The 23,011-nt window shown below is 43.5% G+C and overlaps 1 protein-coding gene and 1 pseudogene across 1 annotated transcript; one reads left to right on the forward strand and one right to left on the reverse strand.

Moving 5' to 3' along the window:
* Positions 1–714, reverse strand: LOC139352713 (uncharacterized). The gene has a single exon (XM_070995343.1). The coding sequence runs from the start codon at positions 712–714 to the stop codon at positions 1–3; it is 714 nt and encodes a 237-aa protein (XP_070851444.1).
* A 2,009-nt stretch (positions 715–2,723) lies between these two features.
* Positions 2,724–19,350, forward strand: LOC139352714 (poly [ADP-ribose] polymerase-like; annotated as a pseudogene).
* The last annotated feature ends 3,661 nt before the right edge of the window (positions 19,351–23,011 follow it).

Below are 23,011 nucleotides of genomic sequence, written 5' to 3' on the forward strand. Positions count from 1 at the left end.
TCAGGGTCCTCCTGGCTTGCTTGAAGGCGGCGTGTGCGGCCTCGGCCCTGTCGGTCCTTCTTGACCGTTGAAGAGCTCTTCTGGCTCTGAGGCATGTCCTTGTGAGGGTGCTATCTCCGTGTTCCACCAAGGTACCGGCTCGTGGTCTCTTCTGTATGGTTTGCGCATCAGCATTCCAGTCCTGCACGTATCCTCCAAGCTGGCTGCTATCGCGTCCGCGTTGTTGTTTGCGTCTGCTTCCGTGGAGCAGTGCATGTCGGCGAGGCACCTGCTCATCTCCTCGGCGTTTAGCGTCTCCTGGCGGTAGCCCTTGACTGCTCGGATCCGGGCTCCTGGTCCTGGCCGTGTGCCCTCTGTGCATAGGATTGCCTCGTGGTCGCTGGCCGTGAAGAAGTCGCCGATTCTCCAGTGAGAGCGTCGGGCTAACGCGGAGCTCTCAAATGTGAGGTCTATGATGGACCCAGCTCCAGCCCGATTGAACGTCTCCTGCGTCCCTTCGTTTAGCAGCGCAACGTCTAGCGATGCAAAGGCGTTGAGTAGGGTTTGCCCCCTTATGTTGCTGCTGGGGCACCCCCATTCTTCGGCCCACGCGTTGAAGTCGCCTGCGATGATAGCGGGGTAACGGCCCCTTGCGTCGAAGGCGATTTTGTCCAGCGCATGGCTAAAGTCCGTCGTGGAGAGGCTAGGTGCTAGATAGCAGCTGTAGACCCACATTTCGCCTATACGAGCTCAGACGAAACCCGAGCCCTTGTGCACGTCCAGAAAAGATTTCCGATTCTTTTGCACAGCCATATCGCGGCCTTGCCCGATGTGTCCGTTATCCAGTCGCCGTCGTCTTTGACTTTGTAGGGTTCACTGATGACAGCCAGATCCGCATTACATTCCCTCGCTGACTGCAGGAGTAGGTCCTGCGCAGCCCGGCAGTGATTCAGGTTTATCTGGATCACTTCCATTCGCGGGGCTTGGCTACGGCTCTTTTTGTGGCGTGAGGACACCGCCTGCTTCCTGCTTGGTGGTTCCTCGATTTCGGTCCTCCTTCGGTGCATATAAAGCATACGCTCTCGTTGGGACATTGAGCGATTTTGTACCCCGTCTTGCCGCACTTAATGCAGCACCCACTTCTGTCCACTTTGCTATGGCACTTTATAGCAATGTGCCCAATCTCTAGGCACTTGTAGCACCTGGGCTGCGAGTCCCTCTCCTTCACTTTGCTGATAGACCATCCTAACCTGATTTTACCCTTGCAGAGAACCGCTTCTGCGACTTTGCTGGGCAATCCAACCACTGCCGTCTGGGTGTCTCTGTCTGATGGACGTAGACTCCTCAGTTTAACCGATTCGGCCTTCACGGCGAATTGGTCCACCAGAGCTTTGGTGACATCTTCGGCCTCAACTAGCGGGTCGGCTAATCACCACCGTCCTTGTCCTCGCGCTTTCTGATAGCGCTCGCACCGCAGTCGCTTCTCCTAGAACCGCCTCAAGGCTCTCTTTTATTGCCTCCGTGCTGGTGTCCTCGCTTCTGTTTAGCTCCAGAAGGTTCCCGTTCGCTGTGCGCCTGACCTTGTTTACTCGGGTGCTGAGGTTTTGCAGCTTGCCGCCGTCCCTACGGGTGACCATCGCTAGGACTTCGCTGTAGGTCTTGCCATTCGCTTCCACTATTACGGCGTCCGGGCGGTGAGGCTTTCGCGCCCGCTTTTTTGGAGCAGCCATTCTCCAGGCGGTGGTCGCGTCCTTTCCAGCGACCTCTCCAGCGCTGCCTCTCGCGGCTGTTTTTTGTCGGGGGCCTCGGTTTTTGGCATGCTCCTCTGGATTTCTCCTCTTTTTCTGCTAGGATCCCGATTGCGCTCTTCGCGCAGACGATTGCGCTGGTGGAGTCGGGGGCTCTCCCCCGTCTAGAACCGTGCCGGGTTGACTTAGCCTTCGCCACGGGTCTGTTTGCGCCGCGCTGGTGACCATGGGACCTTGTGTCGCGTTTCGCCAGAACTCCGTTTGAGCGGCATTGTCCTTTTGAAGACAAACCGGAGTCTGTTGCTCCTTGCTCTCGCTGTTTCGGAGAGGACCTTTGCATTTGTTGCACTCCGTGGGCTCTTTTTGCTGGTGGAAGTCTCCAACTTCGTTGAAGGAGATCACTGCACCTTCTTGGAGGGACTTCATCCTCAAGAACATCGCTTTCATGGTCACATTGATGTGACGCACCTGCATTACGCTCGTGAGGTGGAGGAGAAGCGCTCCAATCTCCGCGAGCTGTTCTGGTCCAGTGAGCTCCTGGTCCGCTTTGGGCCTCTTAGCAGAGGCAGTTCTTTGCCCACCTGTTGGGCTGCCTGGGTCTCTTTGGCGCTTGGCCGCGTCCTGCAACTTATCGTCTTCCCGCGTGGACGGCTGGCCCGCGGGTTTTTCCAGGACTGGTGACCTAAGAAGCTAAGAACGCTCCGGCTGCTCCCATACCTTTGTTTTCGTTCCTCCTGCCTAAACTTGGTGCATTCACTGTCGAGACGGCCAAGTTCGCCACCGTCTCGCCAGGTTTGTTGTTGGGAATGGGATTTAGGGTCTCCAGAATCCGTGCCCTGGCCGTGGGGGTTCCCACGGGTGGATTTCCACTTGTGTGGTTGCCACCTGGAGTAGTATCGTTTTTTGTCGACATTTCTTTCATTTGTTGCATTTTATACCTACTGCCAGGTTCTTTGCATTTATACCTACTGCCAGGTGACGTGACTGCCGGCCAATATGGCACAGACGCAGACCACGCAACCGCCCAGTATGGGTCAGTCGCTACGTGGGTTTTTGGCGATAAGATCGGTGTGCGCGGATCGAGGTTTCCACCGGTGGCCGCGGATTTCCCCTCGACTTTCCGATGAAGGTTATACCGCCTCTACTCGGTCGCCAGAGCCCCGTTTCACGGTGTACCGCATTAGCAGGGGGGTTGGCAATCAGTCTGCTCCTTGACCTTTGGCACCAGGAAGACCTCTGCCGTGCAGAAGTGGTGTCACTCGTTCGGTCCCGGACTCTTTGCCAAGGAGTTCGAGCAGCAGCCCTTAGATGTATGCTACTGCTGAGCGCCGATCGACAAGTGCAACCCGTAGCGGGTAGCAGTCGTCAGCTAGCAGCAACGCACAAATGTAGGCAGTACGTTCCTACGCTGGGTGCCGCACCAACACGACATCTATATGTAGGTACTCGATCTATCATGGCAGGGCGCTTTTGCCAGCTTGCCCTGCGATCAGCTGGATCTGCTGACGTTGTGCAACACTGCTCGGGCCAATTGAGCGTAATGCGGCACAAAGCGTGGCAAGCCGGAGAGAAGGTGCAACAACAATATTTACCCGCCGTCTAGAATCACTCAAGAGAGTGCTTCTTGGTGCCGCTTGGTTCCCGAAGAAACTCGATGTCAGCCTAGATGCCTTCTGGAGTTCACGGTGGGTTTGCCTTCATGTGCGGAGACAGGTGAGTCCCTGAGCCGCCCGCTGGAAGCTGCGTGCTGCCGCGCCGCTGTATGTGGACGCTGCTGGTCGACTTTTTCAGCGGAGCGCTGGATCCGGCATCTTCACTCACTACACTCACTGCTTCACTTCTAGATGAGATGAGTTGTGTGTGTAGGGAAGAGGTAGGTTCAAAGAGTGTGGAAAGGGGGTATGTGTGAGCTATTTGTTGGAGGCGGCAGCGCAAGCGCGACGTCGGTACTGCTACGGCGCAGAGTGTCGGGCTCTTTTTTGGTGTTGTTTTTTTTTTTTGTTGTTGTTATTAATTAAGTTCTCCATGTTAATTCCCACGAGCTGCGGAGAAGGGACAGGTCCACCCGGGCAGAGATCCGCTGTACCCGGGTAAGGCTGAGTTAGAACAGGCGGTCGCCACTTACCTGAGCTCACCGTTTGAGAATAAGTTTTTTGATAACTTGGGCTCCCAGCCAGATTGACTGTCGGCACGGTACGAGTGACACCTTAGTCCAGCCCGGGGTGAGATGAGTTGTGTGTGTAGGGAAGAGCTATGTGAGCTATTTGTTGGAGGCGGCAGCACAAGCGCGACGTCGATACTGCTACGGCGCAGATACCCGCTGACTGTCCGGGGCTACTTATTTACGCTTCGTGTTGGGGGTTTGGCGGTAGCCGAGCCGTGTCCAACTTCCACGCTTATTCGTAGCTACCCTGGAGAACCAGAGCGCTCGCTATCCGCAACCTGCGACCCGTTCGGTAGCCTTCAGCTCGGCGCCTTCCGAGCCATCCCACTAGCTCTTTGGCCGAAGTGCTAACTCCTGCACACTTTCTTGGCACAGTTTCGCTGGTGTTGTACTCTGAGGCTGACGTCACAAAGCTGAACGTCAACCGTTTGGACCGCTGGCAGAGAATTGCTTGTTTTCAACAAATCTACAGGTCACGTTGACGTGAAGAGTATCTGACCCTGTTGCAGCAATGGTCAAAGTGGTGCATCTCCAAACCTGCGTTACAAGTCCACGATGTCATCCTGGTTCAAAACAAGAGCTTGCCTCCTCTTAAATGGCCGTTAGCCAGGGTCATGGAATTGGTGCAAATCGGTCTGGTTGTCGGAAAGTCACAATGTGGACTTAGATCCCGAGTCTAGCAGCGCACGGCATGGGATCCAAGCACCTGATCGACTTTGAACGCTTATGACTAAAGTTGCTAGAAAGACAATGTCTGAATCCACATTCTAAGCCAGCAAAGAGGTAGAAGGACTTGAAGTAATTGCAATTGGCGTACATTGTTCTGTAGTAGGAGCTCGCAGAACCTGGGTCGAAGACTGAGTGTCAAGATGCAAAAGGGTGTGAGCTTGGACCTGCAAGTTCGACAGCAGCTTGACTTACAACTGCGCATTTGGTGCCCCTTCTTTAAGCAATTAAGACAGAGTGCTAATTCCTTTACATTTCGAATACGCTCTTGTGGTGACAGCTTGGCGAATTTACCGCAGCTATAAGTTGAATGGCCACTGTTGTTACACACAACACATCCATTTCCCAAAAAGTTAGTGGCAATTAAAATGCTTTTGTTGCGGCTTCTTCCTGATTGTGAACTATTTGAGAACAATGCTGCAGTGTGCTCTACATTTTCCAATTTATGACAACGCTTGGGAAAAAATGTAGTAAATTGATCAATCGAAGGAATTTCATCAACATTCGCAGATTCTTTCCAATTGTCTTGAGTTTTGCCATCTAATTTTTGGAGTAAAGCATGAACAAGAATGCAGTTTGAAATTTGCTCAACCGAACCCATTGACGTTGCGAACTGCATGTCCACTTTAGGGAAACCAAAAATTGCCATTATATGACATTGAAAAATTAGACGCTTAGTATTGAAACGGTTGTTCAACAAATCCAAGGCTACAGCATAGTTGCCATCACAAATTTCTAATAAGCTCACTGTATCCAAGGCGGAACCCTTCAGGCAAGACTTTAAATGCTGCAGCTTCTCAATGTTAGTGAGCTTAACGTCATTGTCGATGAAAGCCTTGAACATGGATTGAAAGTCGGCAAATTCAGTATAGCCACCAGAAAATTCAGGCAATCTCAATTCAGGCAAATGAGATCTTTTAGCCAACACAGAATGGAAATCCAGAGATGGCTATGGTCTAAGCGTGGAACTTTGAATTGCTGGACGTTGACGCTTACCCAATTCTCGACTTAGCGTGATTTGTATTGATATAATGTGCTCTTCAAAATCATCGCGAACCTGGCTGCCGATTTTATTAAAATCCAGCCCCTTAAGACTGTCATGGACCTGGGTAAATTCAGACTTATTCTCCTCTGAGAGCTTAACACAAAGCTCTAATTCTATCTCACTCCTCGCCTTTAGCTTCTCAACAGTCAGGGCCTTCCTAGAGGCTTAAGCCTCAGAAAGCATTGATTCAGCCTTCAATTTAAAATGCTTCACTCCCTGAACTGGAGCAGCTAAAGTTTTGTCGGTTGACATTTTTACTACATTTATTTTGATTATCTTCAGTTTTTATCGCTTGCAAAATAATTAAATTCCACTGTGTAGTATGTGGTGTACCAACATTCTTGACCACCGAAAAAAACGGAATGTATGTGCTTCTATTTGCATATAAACGGCAATATAGCGATGGAAGGGGGTGCAACATACTCGCGAACAAAAACGTTTGGTCGCCGCTTTAAAACGTTCAGAGCGGGAACGAAGGCACAAAGAGTAAACCAAAAAAAATCTTTGCTAAGCGCGGGGGCGGGTGCGATGTGAGTTTCTAGGAGAGTTTATGTGTTACCGCTTGCGCTTATGTCATGGAACTTGCAGGTTATGTATATGTGCGATCAACTTTAAACGAACGAAAATAATTAAATTATATGTTTGGTTGCACTTAGTTTTTATTGTTTTTTAGATCACATCGGGGTCACCAAAATGTTGGGTCAGTGAGCTTTTTCACTAACGCTATCCTTTGGTGGTGCCCAAATAAAAAAAAACCGCACACATTTTCAATTAACTATGCACTAAGTTTATTTTAAATGGCACCAAGGCCTTATTTACAAAGTTTAATGTTTATGATTGTTTATGTTTAAGATTGGTTGGTTGGGCAGGCAGACCGATTTGTCTGTGCCTTTTAACTAGCGGAAGTATATAAAACGAAAAAGAATAGGCAGGCGATCTTAGACCGTGCCTTTAGCGAGCGAGTAAAAAATCGAACTAACTAAGGTATACGCTTGCAGTGGATAGGGGACCAGTCAGCGATTGGCAAAAGAAATTCAAAAAGGAGTAGCAGGGCAAATAGAAAACGCAAAAGCAAACATCGAGAATTTAACTTACGTTAAGAGTTGAAATTTTAAGAATTTAATTAGGCTGCGGCATGCCCGAAAAAATAACTTTTGTTTACTTTACTGGTTACTTTATGTTTAGTTCTCGTTTAAAAACCAACTTTGCTGGAAATTCGGAAATTCTTTAATGGCTTCCACTTTTCCTGGGTCCGTTTGGAAGGTTTCCAATAACATGACCCAAGTACGGCGCGGGAAAAAACTATTCAACAACGGAGAAGGAGTGCTTGGTAATCGTCTGGGCCATCCGAAAGCTCAGGCCATATCTGGAAGGGTACAACTTTAAGGTAGTATCCGACCACATGGCCCTGAAGTGGGTCTACAGCATCGAAAGCTCTTCAGGAAGGATCGCCAGATGGGCCCTGAAGCTACAACAGTACGACTTTGAGATAGCGTACAGAAAGGGTCAGCTAAACGTGGTGGCCGACGCATTATCAAGACTACCATTACCAGAGGCGCTACGAGAATTAAAAGAGGCATCGGCGACAATAGCTTCAGGAGGGTGCAGCTGGATCAAGGACATGGGCGAAAAGATAAGGACCCAACCGCAAAAGTACCCGGACTATGTTACAAAAACATACCACACCGGAGGAACCATGGGCCACGGTATGTGCAGACTTCGTTGACAGTCAAGACCATGATTGCGCAACTCGCAGGGCAGAGCCAGAGAAACTGGGACGAGAAGTCTCCGGAGATTATGCTATCAGCCAGCACGAGCACATCGGAATCCACCGGCTATACAGCGGCTTTTTTTACTCAGGGCAGGGAACCGCGTCTACCCAGTAGATTATATGATAAGGAAACCGTAGGCACTGGACGAGCTACGGAGACCCCGGAGGAAAACGCCAACAAACTGAGGGAGGTGTTCGAGATCGTACAGCGAAATATGTAAAAAGGCATCCCAGGACCAAGCCAAACACTATAATCTGAGAAGAAGGCAATATCACCTGTCCAAAGCGGCTGAAGGATTTGCTCCGAAACTAGCCCCGAGATACGATGGCCTTACCAGGTTGTAAATTTCGTCTCTCCGGTGATCTGCCAAATACGCCACACACATTCAAAGAAAAAGCGAGCCGTTCACGTTGGCGAGCTCAAGCAACAACAAAACGAGCAGACAGCATGACTAACAACAGGTACAAGGCGACAGGGTTAGGCGTGAGGCCGAAGCGTGAGTCATCCATACGCCACGCGGAAAGGACAATCGAAGTCACAAGGACGCCACAAGGATGGATGGTGATCCAGACCGCAAGGCAACAGGATTCACCGTCGGGCATTTGCCAGAGTCATGCGTGATTACGCCAGGCGGAAAGGACACTTACAAGGACGGCACAAGGATACTGGTAACGTTTAGGGATCCAAATGCGAGGCCACAGCATTCTGCGTCAGGCCTAAGCGAAAGTCATCCACACGCCACGCGGAAAGTAAAACCATAAGGATAGGTCACAAGGACGGCACAAGGATTGATGGTGATCCAGACCGCAAGGCAATAGGATTCAGCGTCGTGTATTTGCCAGAGTCATCCGTGTTTACGCCAGGCGGAAAGGACACTTACGAGGACGGCACAATGTAACGGGTAACGTTTAGGGATCCAGACTGCGAGGCCATAGGATTATGCGTCAGGCCTAAGCGAGAGTCATCCACACGCCACGCAGAAAGGACAATCTTAGGACACAAAGGCGTCTGGCTCGAGCCACAGTTAACCGATTACGCCACTTAGAGACAAGCAACACAAGTCACGCAATCCAGACACACACCGTAGCATCCGGAGATTCTATACGAAATGCGCCGGACGAGCTCGTCTAGTTGTTACCCGAGGAAAGGGGGAGGAATACACCGTATCCAGCTGGTCACAAAAGACAGAAACACGCATAGCACCAACAGTTAACAGGAAAAAACAGGGTCAAACCCTGGAATGAAAGAAAAGTAAATGCCGGTTTAACCAAAAGTGCAACTCTTCACGGGCTGAAAAGCCCTGCTGCCAACGACGGCCAAACGCTATTCAAAACCGCTGGGGCCATTATACTTAGGATTAAGGACAACGAACGGCATAGGCTGGTAGGAGCTGGTAGTAGTAACGTAGTAACGCCGCGGCGAGGAGCGGTTGAAAAAGAAGAAGAGAGTTTGGAGACCAAGGTGAAAGAAAAAGGGAGTTTGGCGACCAAGGATGGAGAATAAGAGAGTTTGGATACCAAGGATGGAGTATGAGACAGTTTGGAGACCAAGGATGGAGTATGAGAGAGTTTGGAGAGTCAGTCAACCAAGTAATCTACAAGGGAGCCACAACAAGGCGAGTCGTCAAAAGCAGCGCCGTGGGAAGCCTACAAGGAGCCAGATTGCTACGTCGAGACGTTTGGGATTGGGACATCAGGAATTTCCGAATTGAGACACAAGTGGCTGAGGTCCAGAAGGCATCACACGGCTAAGTCAAGGCGTTTGGTTTCCAACTTTGTCACGACCACACCCTGGCAAATAGCCCGACGGGTCTGTCAGAGTCAAACGAAAGAGGCCTGCGACAAGGAACCGTGAGCTCGGAGGGAAAGTTGTCTAAAACCCACAAAGCAGCACCTGGCGCAAAGGACGAGTGGTGTATCGATTGGTGGTTTCAAGAGGCGTCATCCTGGAGAGCCCTTCGATTACCGGCGAAGTCCCCAAACAGCAACTGCCCAAAACCCCGAGTGCCAGAAATGCGAGCGATGGACCCGTTGAGGCATTCAAGAGGCGTTGTCCTGGAAAAGCCCAGCGGTTCGGCAAGTCCCGGAACGGCGTTTGCCAAAGGACACGCAAGACAAGAAACAGCGCATCACCGGCAGCCACGTCACCATCGCCGCGCGGAGCTCATTGAGGAGCGCAGGAGCGTTGCCATGTCCAAATTCGCAACTAGTTGTACAGATGCAACAGGCCCATCAAACACCGTCCTGTTCTACAATAGATGCAACCGAGGAAATTACCGCGGAAGAGGTCATTTCCGGTCCTATAATAACAATAATAGTAACCGTGGTTACTATAACAGTAATAGAGGACGAGGCCAATATAGAGCAAACAATAGAGGAAGTTATAGAGGAAATAACCACCAAAATAGATTTAATAACTATACCAATAATAACAATAACAATGTTAGGGTAGCCCAAAACGCTTTGGGATACTCCCAACAACCTTTAGGTACACAGCAGTAGAAAATATTGAAACTAATACCATCAATCTCAAGCAAAGCACATTCGTCACTTTTATACATGTAGAAATGGGAAAGGAACTATTCTTTTTAATAGACACAGGTGCAAAAATATCCATATTGAAGAAAATTTCCGACTTTTTTAAATATGTCCGAAATAATAATACAATCAAAATACAGGGATTAAGTCAAGAACTTACCAAATCAAAAGCGCTAGCTCCTACTGAAAACCAAACTTCTAAGTATATAATCCCACACGATTTTCATATATTAAATATACAATTCGCTATTTCTTGTGATAGAATAGAGGGAATCGATTTTATTAAAAATTACAACTGTCAATTAGATTTCAAGCGATCTGAAGACTGGCTCATAATTAGACCAAAAAACTTAAATCATCCATAATTCTGCCAACAAAATCCAAAGTTGTCCGAAAAATTGAAATAAATTCAGCAGAAGACAGTGTATTAATTTCAAATCAGGAAATTCAGCATAGCATTTATATAGCAGATACCATAGAAAGAGTTCAAAATGCATTTGTAAGATTACTAAATACAACAAACAAAGAACAGATAATCAACATAAACCACATAAGTGAATCTTTTTCAACTATGATGTAGGTAAAGGGGACTTCAAGGACCGAGAAAAAAAGGATTTAGCCCAACTTTCAAAAAACTTCCCGTCACAAATTAATAGACAATTAACAACATTATGCACCCAATATAGCGATCTATTCGGACTAGAAGTTAAATCGATTACTACGAATATTTTCTATAAACAAAAACTAAGATTGAAGGATGAAAAACCTATATACATAAAAAATTATAGAAATCGTCATAGTCCAAAAGACTAAATTCAAAAGCAGGTCTAAAAGCTCATAAATGACAAAGTAGTGGAACCCTCTGTATCACCTTATAATAGTAATTAATAAAAAACTCTTGTCTGATAAATTCCCACTCCCTAGAATTGATGATATTTTATTCCGTTTAAAAAATGCTCCAAATTCTTTTCAGAGAATGAGGACTATAGCTTTCCCTGGACTATAACCTTCTCAAGCATTCATTTATATGGACGACTTAGTAGTCATTGGTTGTTCCGAAAAACATGTGCTCAAAAACTTAACTGATGTTTTTGAAAAACGTAGGCTACATAACATCCCGAAAAATTTTCATTTTTCATGCATGAAGTCACTTTTCTAGGACATAAATGCACAAATAAAGAAATCTTGTTCGACGACATAAAATGCGAAGTCACTTAAAATTATCCAGTCCAACATGATGCGGACAACGCTAGAAAATTAGTTGCATTTTGTAATTATTAACGACGGTTTATAAGAAACTTTGCTGACTATTCCCGTCACATAACAAGATTAGAAAGATGTAAAATTCCAATGGACAACTGAATGCCAAAACGACTTTAAACATCTTAAATCAGCATTAATAAGCCCAAAGAAAGCAAAGAATTTTGCATAATTACAGATGCCAGCAAACAAGCTTGTGGAGCAGTCCTAACCCAAAACAAAAATGGACTACAACTGTCAGTTGCATACGCATCAAGATCTTTTACAAAGGGGGAAAGCAACAAGAGCACAACATTAACTGTCAGCTATTTATTGGGCAATAACACACTTCAGACCAAATATTTATGGTAGACACTTAACCTTCAAAACAGATCACAAAGCACTTACCCACTTATTTTCAATTTCGAACAATAAAATTCTGAAAGTCACTACCAGAAATCAAAGTCGACAAAAATCCTGCGCAGGAAAAGAACAAATAAAATTGCTTAGGCAATCTACAGAAAAAGCTTCTGAGCCCCAACGTTTACAATGTCATTAACAACGACGACGTACGTAAAGTAGTAATAATAATTTGTGTTTATTTAAACACGGAAAGAAAATAACGGCAAGATTGATATAATGTCTACATACCACGACGAACGATAACAAGAAGGTCATAAAGGCAGCACAAAAATCTTGACCAAGGTCCAGATACACTATTATTGGAAAAATATGTCTAAAGACGTAATAGAGTACATGAGAAAATTTCCCAAATGCTAAAAGTCTAAATCGACTAAACATACCCAGACCCCATTAACAATAACTGAAACCCAACAAAGGGCTTTCGATAGATTCATTGTGGATACAATAGGACCACTACCTAGATCAGAAACAGGAAACGAATATGCAGTTACATTAATCTGCGACTTAACAAAATGTCTTGCCACAATACCTATACCAGACAAAAGTGCAAAAACTGTAGCCAAAGCTATATTAGAAAATTTGATTCTGAAGTACGATCCAATGAAGACGTTCATTACGGACATAGGAACAGAATATAAAAATTCAATAATAGAGGATTTATGTAAAAATATAAAAATTGAAAACATAACATCCACCATCAGACATTAGGAACCGTAGAAATAAGTCATAGAACATTCAATGAGTTTATCAAGTCTAATATATCTGGCGGAAATTGGAGCCTTCTCCATGCAGGTTCTCATTTGACGCTTGATCGGTTGCTTGTTGTTGTTCCATATTGTGTTTTGGCTGATGCAGCGAGTCTTCGTTGCTCATAATAATTAACCTTCTAGCAGTCCTCAATTGAACACCACGCTATATCTCAGGACGAGAGAGAGGGGAGAGTCCAGATCTAGCAACGCAACGAAGCCACACACAGTTGGTAAACTGATTCCTCATCACACCAGAACTGGTATATACCAGCACGACCCATGGTCACACCTTAGAGTCTCATGCCTAACGAAAGACTGAATTACCTCCTCTGCTACACGGCCATCCTGACATATACACGTCCTCGTGTCTATAATAAACATCTGAATTTCATTCCACTTTATAATTTTTATTGAATGCTTCCGAAGAACTTAACCACATAATCTCAAACCCATATAATGTTCATTAACATAACTTAACTTATATTTGTATATTCTCTTATAACCCATTTTTTTTTCATTTACATTTCCAAACAAGAGATCAATAAAAAAATTTTAAATTATACATTAATCATTTCAAATCGTTAATTCGTAAACCAAAATACATAACTGGGCTTTTACTAACCAACTTTTAAATTCTTCGCCAAACACATTGGCTTCACACATTTTCAAACAAGTTAAATTGTCCATCGCCCAAAAACATGGCTTCACAAATTCATCAACCACATTACTCGTCCATCGCCCATAACTTGGCTTCACGAATTCATCAACCACGTTACTCGTCCATCGCCCAACTTTTGGCTTCAGGAATTCATCAAACCATTACTCGTCCATCGCCCAACACTTGGCTTCACGAATTCATCAAACACATTTCTAAAGCAACTCTCGTCCATCGCCAATCACATGACTTCACGAATTCATCAAACACATTTCTAAAGCAACTATCGTCCATCACCAATCACATGGCTTCACGAACACTCTCTTTTTGAACAGGCTTTTCCAACTGACTTTGTTCTTTGTAACTTACACCAAGCTCTTCTGGAATTTGCACATCCGGTAACTTTCGCAAACTTTCGTGTGGGTACTTGTAACGCCTGTTGTTCTGTGTAGACTTTAAAACGTATCGGTCTCCGTTCAATATCTCGACCCCCAAAAAGGGTCCTCTTAACTTTGGATTTTTAAGCAGCACAAAGTCACCCACACAGAACCTTGTTACTTTAGCCATATTTTTATCAAATTTTGTCTTCTCATACCTAGCGGCCTCCTCCATGTCCTCCCTTCTCCCTTGATTTAATCCTGTCAATTTCATCTTCGGTATCACTAATAGGTATCAACCCCAGTGGTCGCCCAACTTTACGAATCAAAAGCTCTAAAGGACTACACTTAGTGCTACGATTATCTGTACAGTTAAGAGCTAACTGTACATCCCCCAGTGCATCCTGCCACGATCTAGAGCTTGTCTCAACAGCCGTCAACAGATTCTTCAGTGTACTCATGACTCTTTTAACTCTCCCCCGCTTGTTGGATGTAATTGTATTTTTTTTCTAGAACAAAATTGCACAAACTTTGTTCCCGTTAAGCTGTGCCCCTGATCGGCAATTAAACGTGGCACGCCAAAACTGGCAATCGGGGATTTCATTGCGTTTATTCAAGTATTAGCATCCAAGGAAAAGATGTGAAATAGATAAACGTATTTTGTAAAAGCGTCGATTTTTACAATAACATATTCTTTCCGATCACTTTTTCCGCTCATTTTTCCCGATATATTTATGTGAACAGTGTGCTAGGAATGCATATTTTTGGAATTGGGTGTAATTCCATTTGAGGTTTTCCTGACGTACCCTTAGAAACTCTGCATGTAATGCAGTTCTCCACAAATCTTCGAACATATTTTACCATACCCGAAAAACAGTAATGATCGTAAACTTTATCCAGTGTTTTCTCCCAACCTAGATGAATTATAGACTTATGTACCTGATTTATAACTGACCAGCGAAATGTACGAGGCACTACAGGTAAACAACGAGTTCCTTAATTCCTCTGAATCTTTATATAGAAGACATTTGATCTAATTTCATAAGTGGCAACTATGCCAATGGTAAATCAACATTCTTCAACTTAGTTAAGATTTCTGATATTTCTGGATCCTTTTGTTGTTCCACCAGTATCCAGTTCTCCGATATTTCTGTTAAGTCAATTCGTTTTTCTTCTATTTTATTTGGTACTGACTTATTCTTTAGACACACCTGGTTCCTAGATAGAAAGTCCACGTGTGCCATACGTTTACCTTCTCTGTATTCAATTTCGAATTCAAATGTTTGTAAAAACTCCCACCAACGATAAATCCTAGGAGACAACTCGACTTTTTATCGAGAAGATTTGATTGAATTACAGATAGTAAAAATCACGAATATTCTCCCATGCAGATAGCGACGAAAATGTTTTGCAGCAAAGGATGGCGCCATACCCGATAGAGCTGGCGTCGGTATGCAGTTCTATCGGAAATTGAGGATCAAAAATAATCAAGACAGGCTTGTTTGTTAATACACTTATAATTTTACTGCGAATTTGATCATGTTGTGTTTGCCAATCAAAGCTATTCTTTTCAGATGTGAGAAAATATAAAGGCTTCATCAGTTGAGAAAACTCCGGAATGAATTGCCGGAAATGTGACGCTAACCCAATGAACTGTCTTAGAGAATCAACTTACTTAGGTGGAGGCAATGCCACTAGTGATTCTATTTTGTTAAGACTTGGACGTATCTCCCCCGTTTGTATCTCATAGCCAAGGTAGCGAACTGTAGTTTTCAAGAAAAAGCTCTTTGAAATGTTAAAAGAGAATCCTCAAATACAAATTTAAAACGCTCATACGCTTCTTCCTTCGTTTCTGAAACAATTAATACATCGTCCATATACACTTGGCCCACCCTTAACACGGACCCTTTTAGCACGAACTCGGTCTTACACGATTACAAACTTGCTTCCATCCTTTCAACACGCTAAAAACCTCGTTCTTACACGAATGCATTTCAAGTATGATATGAATAGAAACAAAAGATCCCCCTTTTTATACCCGTTACTCGTAGAGTAAAAGAGTATACTAGAATTGTCGGAAAGTATGTAACAGGCAGAAGGAAGCGTTTTCGACCCCATAAAGTGTATATATTCTTGACCAGGATCACTAGCCGAGTCGATTTACCCATGTCCGTCTGTCCGTCTGTCTGTCCGGATGAAAGCTGAGATCTCGGAAACTATAAGAGCTAGACTATTGAGATTTGGCATGCAGATTCCTGAGCTTTTTACACAGCGCAAGTTTGTTTCAGCAGAGTGCCACGCCCACTCTTACGCCCACAAACCGCCCCAAACTGTGGCTTCTGTAGTTTTGATGCTAGAATAAAAATGTTAACTGAAATGTATTGCTCTCATCAATACCTATCGATTGACCCAAAAATGTTTGCCACGCCCACGTTAACGCCCACAAACCGTTCACAAACTTCGAAAAATCGTAAATATTAACGCGGATATCTCGGAAAATATAGAAGAAAGAGAATTGGGATCTTAGATATAGATTCCGTAGCCTTGTACGCAGCGCAAGTTTGTTTCGCGAATATGCCACGTCTACGCTAACGCCCACAAACCGCCCGAACCTGTGGCGCCCACAATTTTATGCTAGATACAAAATTTTAACTGAAATGTCTCGTCAATACCTATCGATTGACCCCAAAGAAAGTGTGCCACGCCCACTGTAACGCCCATAACGCTTAGATCTGTCTACCGCCGGTAGGTGGCGCATTTCAACCTCGCCTTGCTGCTTGCATATCTCCATTTCCCTTTGCTCCCTTTAGCTGAGTAACGGGTATCTGATAGTCGAGGTACTCGAGTATAGCGTTCTTCCTTGTTTAATAGTAATATAGGTCTGTGATTCGATTCTTGTTTTTCAAAGGGAAATCGCTCAGCGAAATCAAAGAGCGCTTGGATGCTGTGTACGGTGGTTCTTCTGCTTCGATGGCGACCGTCAAAAATTGGTTTAACGAGTTTCAACGTGGTTGCACGTCGGTTTTTGATGAGCTACGCCCAGGTGCCCCGAAAACGGCTACCACGGTGGATAACGTTACAAAAGTCCACGATCTCGTACTGGCAGACCGTCGATTGAAGATACGCGAGATAGCTGAAACAGTAGGCATGTCAAAAGACCGCGTGAGTCATATCCTGCAAGAAATTTTGGGCATGAGAAAGCTGTCGGCGCGATGGGTGCCGCGTTTGCTCACTCCGGACAACAAACGCAACCGTGGGACCACTTCAGAGCGGTGTTTGACGCTGTTTAAGCGCAATCCGAAGGAGTTTCTGCGTCGTTTCGTGACCGTCGACGAAACATGGATCCACTGGTACACACCAGAGACCAAGGAAAAGTCGAAACAGTGGACTTCACCCGACGAACCTGCTCCGAAGGAGGCGAAGACTGTCCCATCGGCCGGACAGGTGATGGCCACCGTTTTTTTGGGATTCACAAGGTGTGATCTACATCGACTAATACAAAATACGGCCCCATTTGGCGAAGAATAAAGTGCTCTTCCATCATGACAACGCACCGGCTCACACTTTCGCCCTCGCCAAGGCCAAAATGGTCGAATTGGGCTACGAACTGCTACCCCATCCACCATATTCTCCAGATTTGGCCCCATGTGACTTCTTTTTGTTTCCAAACTTGAAAAGGTCACTCGCTGGACAGAAATTTGCGTCGAATGAGGAGGTCGTCGCCGCCACAGAGGCCAATTTTGCAGTCCTCGAGAAAACGTATTTTTCAGACGTGCTAAAGAAGTTTGAGCATCGCTGGGTCAAGTGTATGGAGCTAAAATGAGATTATGTTGAGAAATAAATCGCCACTTTTCCAAAATTTTCGATTCTCATTTGGAGGCTCAGTACTTATCGGACCACCCTCGTAGTTGTCCGGCTGGTTCCGACCTATACACTACCTGCAAAAGAAAGAAGACTTTTGGGAAAGTTTCAGCCCGATAGCTATAAAACTGAGAGACCAGTTTGCGTAGAAACGGACGGACAGACGGACATGGCTAGATCGACTCGTCTAGTGATGCTGATCAAGAATATATATAATTTACGGGGTCGAAAACGTCTCCTTCACTTCGTTGCAAACTTCTGACTGAAATCATAATAATAATGAAATCATAGATAATGAAAAATGCTTTTTTTCTTAAAAAATTGATTTAATTGGTCTAATAACACATGAAAACAAAATTGAACTTTGGGAAATATCCACGAAACATTTCTAGTTTTCCATGATAATTATGTGCTCCTGACCAAAAGTCCCATATAAACTTTTTTTCATCACCTACAGGTTCCGCGGAATAGCTAAGAATACAAATAAGCGATGTTTTCTGACATTTTGAATGGCCTAAATATTTGGGTTTATAATATTTTCTCTGCAACACAGACTCAATGCATGACGGCATTGCTAAAAAAAAATAGTCCCTATCTTATACCATTGTCCAAGTCTTTGGAATTTGACCTCAAAATCGGACCATTAGTCAATAAGTTAGCAATTTAACCTTTTTAAGGTTTATGATAGTCGAGCCACTCGACTATAAGGAAATATCTATATATTATTTATATAATAAACTTCTACGAATTATAAATTAAAGATATTGGATTTTTCGATCATGGGGTCGAATCGGAACTAGTATTGAAAGCTCAAAGATTGAGGAGTTTGCCACAAGTGACTCTGGCAAAAGAAAGTTTAAGGAAGTATATGCCGACAAAACTGGAAATGAATTCGATAAGCGAGACAGCTTTGTTAAAATAACTGCATTTATGTACCCAATAGAAATTCAATATGATGAAGACCAAAAGTTGTTAGCCCATAGCACCATTTTTAATAATTCTAAGTTAGACCCTTCACTGCAAAATTTAATAACGCTAATATTTGATGTTGATTCTATGAAGAGGACATTGATGGAGTTTCATATTGATATGGATAAAATGCCGTTGGGAAAGCTCAGTGCCCATCAGATAAAATCTGCGTATAGTGTGGTGTACGAAATTTTTAAGTTAATAGAAACCGGATCTACAAATGCAAAACTAATTGATGCTACACATAGATTGTATACGCTAATTCCTCTTAACTTTGGAGTTCAATCTCCGTCATTAATTGAAACCTATAATCAAGTCGAAGACTTGCGCCAAATGCTTGATTCATTGGCTGAGATTAAAGTTGCTTACAGCTTAATTAAAACCGAAGATGCAACTAATAACATTAAGCCATTAGATAATCATTATGCACAGCTAAAAACTCAATTATTCCCACTGGATAAAAATAGTGAAGAGTTCTCCATTCTAAGCAAGTTTGTTACGAACACTCATGCATCTACACATAGCTCTTATAGTTTACAGATTATAGATGTGTTCAAAGTAACTCACCATTTAAGAAGCTACATAATAGAAAGTTGCTATGGCACGGGTCTCGTTTAACCAATTTTGTTGGTATTTTATCACACGGCTTAAAGATCGCACCCCCAGAAGCGCCACCATCGGGCTATATGTTTGGCAAAGGTATTTATTTTGCTGATATGGTGTCAAAATTAGCAAATTATTGTTGCACAAATCAACATAACTCAACTGGGTTAATGCTTCTTTCTGAAGTGGCTTTGAGAGATATGATGGAATGCACAGCAGCAAAATACGTTACAAAATTACCAAAAGATAAACATAGTTGCTTTGGTCATGGGCGCACGATGCCAGATCCAAGTAAGAGCTATTTTAGAAATGATGGTGTTGAAATACCAATAGGTAAAGCAGTTACCAATTCAAATTTTGATTCATCGTTATTATACAATGAGTATATAGTATATGATGTTGCGCAGGTTAATGTTCAGTATTTGTTTCGTATGGAATTCAAGTACAATTATTAAAAAAGTGTAAATAAAAATAATTTTGATGTTATTATTAAATAAAATGTACTTAAAAAATAGTATTTTATATTATTTATTTATTTAGTAGTATTCTTCAACCCGAAAATTCCAAGGAAATTAACCGCAAATTTGCAAACAGGAACAGGTGGGTTTTAAGCCATTTTTAATTAGAAAGTAAAAGCGCTTGTTAGTTGGTCAAAACATTTGACAAGCGAAACTGCCTATCATTCGAACCCCGACTCGAAATAATTTTTGGATTCTTAACTGAGCTACAGTCCCTTTAGCTGAGTAACGGGTATCCGATAGTCGAGGTACTTGACTATACCATTCTTCCTTGTTTTTTAAATGTTTAAGTTTCTATATGAAGCACTTTTTTAATTAAGTACCAACTTTAAATTTTGAAAATATGAATGTTATGCATTTATTATGGGCATATATATAATAACTTTTGGTTGAATTTGAACAAATGTATAAAACTTTAATAAAAACAAGCCGAAATTGAACCATACACATTTTTTCTTGCTGTCAATTTTGAATTTTGAAAACGTAACCCCTTATTTTGTACTGAATCCATGTTTCGCTTAACACTATTTCACTTGACCCGAGGAATTCTAGGAAAGTAACCACCGTGTTAAGCGAGGGCCAAGTTTAAGCAATTACAAACGAATGAGCAAGACTGCCGAGTGTCTTTAATACAGCTCTCTGAAACACTGAAGGTGCGTTTTTTAATCCAAAAGGCATCGCAAGAAATTCGTACTGCCCAGCAGGGGTAACAAAAGCAGTATATTCGATTGATTCAGGGTGCATTGAAATCTGGTAATACCCGCTAGCCATGTCAAGAGGAGTGAAATATTTAGCTCCCCTAAGTCTAACTATTTGGTCTGATATTAACGGTAATGGAAACTTATAAACTACGGTATTTTTATTTAATTCTCTATAATCAACACGAAATCTTGCTGAGCCAGTTTTCTTTTTCACTAATAATGCTGGAATTGCAAATGTTGAGTTACTAGGCCTGATAATCTTTATATTCGATCAATTCTTTAGTTTTAGCACGTACTAACTCCCGTTAGCTTGGACTAAGTCGCATTTGCACAGTCTTAGTCAATTCAATCAAACGAATACGCATTTCCCCAGTAAAATGTTGCTTTAGCAATGATATTAAAATTGCTTTTTCATTTTCGACCATTTCAGTTTCAATCTTATCAAAATTATAAGGTTGAGCGGTTTCACAATGTTTACAATTTAGTTTGAACAATTTTAAAATTATTGTAGGAGACTTCTACTAAAAACACTTGAACCAATATTTCTCTGCCGATTAAAAACGCTTTCCTTAGTTAATGAGCACTCAGCTCTCGAATCACAAAGGTAATTAGAAATCTCTCACCATTGACCAGCATACTCGATTAAGGCTCCCCTATAGCGCATAGCTCCCCCCTTTTTTCCATTCTTACTCCCAATCCTAGTTTCCCCAGTTTGATGCACTAGGGCGCTCTTTTAGCGCTGAGAATACTTACAGCTCCGCTTGCAGTTCACGTCGATTGTTTACATGCGTTGTGTGTATCATTCGCTGCAAACGTCGGTTGAAATTAGACATGTGCCCAAGAACCAGCGCGATGGAAATTTCTTCGGAATTCAAATTACGCAATTTTGTGCACAGTGACGTCACACTGCGACTTGCAAAAACAGGCAGGCTTTCATCCTTGCTTGGACGACTACAAGAAGACTTAAAATGACGGCGACTGGCGTCTCTGAAGTCTCGTATCGCTGCTCAAACAATTGCCGGAACTATTGCCAAGTTATTCCCGGGTAGCATATTTGCAATAACCATTGCGCCGCTGTGCCTTCCAAAGCTTTACTTAATGCTATTATAAGAGAGCTGTCACTTAATGGGTTTCCTCGTAAGATGATGTCGACCGCAGAGCACCACTGCGTGGCATCCACGCCAGCTAGTCTGTTGCAACTCACTCGTCGGCATCTGTAGCCTCTTAACCAGTTCCAGAAGGTTCCGGTTTTGTTGTTCTAACAGCGCTAAGACATCCCTCGAACAAGTTTGGTTAGGGCCGAATCCCACTTCAGATGTCAGAAGATTGGAGCCTTCTCCATGCAGGTTCCCATTAGTCGCTTGATCGATTGCTTGTTGTTGTTTCATATTGTGTTCTGGCTAATGCAGCGGGACTTTGTTTCCTTTGTTGCTCATAATAATTAACCTTTTAGCAGTCCTCAATTGTACACAACGCTATATCTCGGGACGAGAGAGAGAGGGGAAAGACCAGATCTAGCAACGCAGCGAAGCCACACACAGCCTCAGTTCGCAAACTGAGTCCCCATCATACCAGAACTGGTATATACCAGCACGACCCATGGTCACACCTTAAAGTCTCATGCCTAACGAAAGACTGAATTACCTCCTCTCCGACATATAAATCAACAAATCTGATGGGGACGTTTAGCTCCCATACTTCACTTACTGCTTTAACACTACACCCTCTATGGCACATGATTATTGTCCATATGAGCTGGTATTCCATACATAGAATAAAAAACATAATAAAAAAAGAAAAGAAACAAAATTTAATTAAATAAAATAAAAATATTCATAAAAAACAAAAGTACGTATATATATATACTTGTATAGTTTCATACAATAAATATACGAAGAATATAACTTCATATAATAACGTTATTTTTCTAAGGAGGGAGATGTAGTATGTTCACATATCGAATGCGCACTGTACTTAAAGTTACGCAGTAATAATATGTATACACAAATTCAAGTCCCAAACAGTTCTTCAAGTGCCCGGTAATATGATCGCCGTTGAGTGCACTGGGATTGGGCAGTGCTTAGTCTGCTTACTTGACATGCGCGACCGCTTTGTCACCATGTGAACATAAGACCTCTCCTCTGCCGCGGCGACTCTTCGCCAGCCGCTATAAATACATACGTCTATACATAAGCATTGAAGCGTCTCTGTCGGCGCAGCTACACTCTTTACTAGCTGTACGAAGAATTGTTATAGAGTTAAGAATTATTCAATAAGGAGAACTCTAACGAAAAGGTTGGCCTGGACTTATTACTTGGATGACATTTACACTTAGTGATGGCGGAATGGCTTTGTCCACGAGCGTACACATGGTTTGAGGTGCATAGGCTAGTACAAACAGCTTAACAGTGAACCGTTAGAGAAGTCTGCCCGGAACTGAAAAAACCTTTTTTCTCGTGCGCTCTCTTTTAACGGAATCTGCCAATAGGCATCCTTGAGATCTATGCTAGATATAAATACAGCCCTAGTTAGGCGGCTGAGGATGAGTGGCATGAGGTACGCATTTTTAATGGATACTTCGTTGAGTTTCCGACAGTCTATGCATAGTCTTACCTTTCTGGGATCACGAACCAGAACCACCGGAGATGACCAAGGACTGTCGAATTCTGTTCGAATCCCTAGAGCAAGCATTCTTTAAATTTCTGTATACATAAGTTGTTCAATGGCGGGTGATATTGCGTAATTTCTTTGTTTTATTGCCTTTGGGTATGCCTTCATCTATCGCATGTTCTAGTTGCGAGGATTTCCCTTATCCTTTTTCTGTCAATGACGGAAGTAACTGAATGACAGTAGCCAGTTGATATTTTTGTTGCGGCGTTAGCAGCATTTGATTTGGATCATTCACCTCAAGACTAGCAATGTATGAACCTGTAGGACAACTAAAT

Source organism: Drosophila suzukii, chromosome 3 (assembly GCF_043229965.1).
Source record: "Drosophila suzukii chromosome 3, CBGP_Dsuzu_IsoJpt1.0, whole genome shotgun sequence".
Classification (NCBI taxonomy): domain Eukaryota; kingdom Metazoa; phylum Arthropoda; class Insecta; order Diptera; family Drosophilidae; genus Drosophila; species Drosophila suzukii.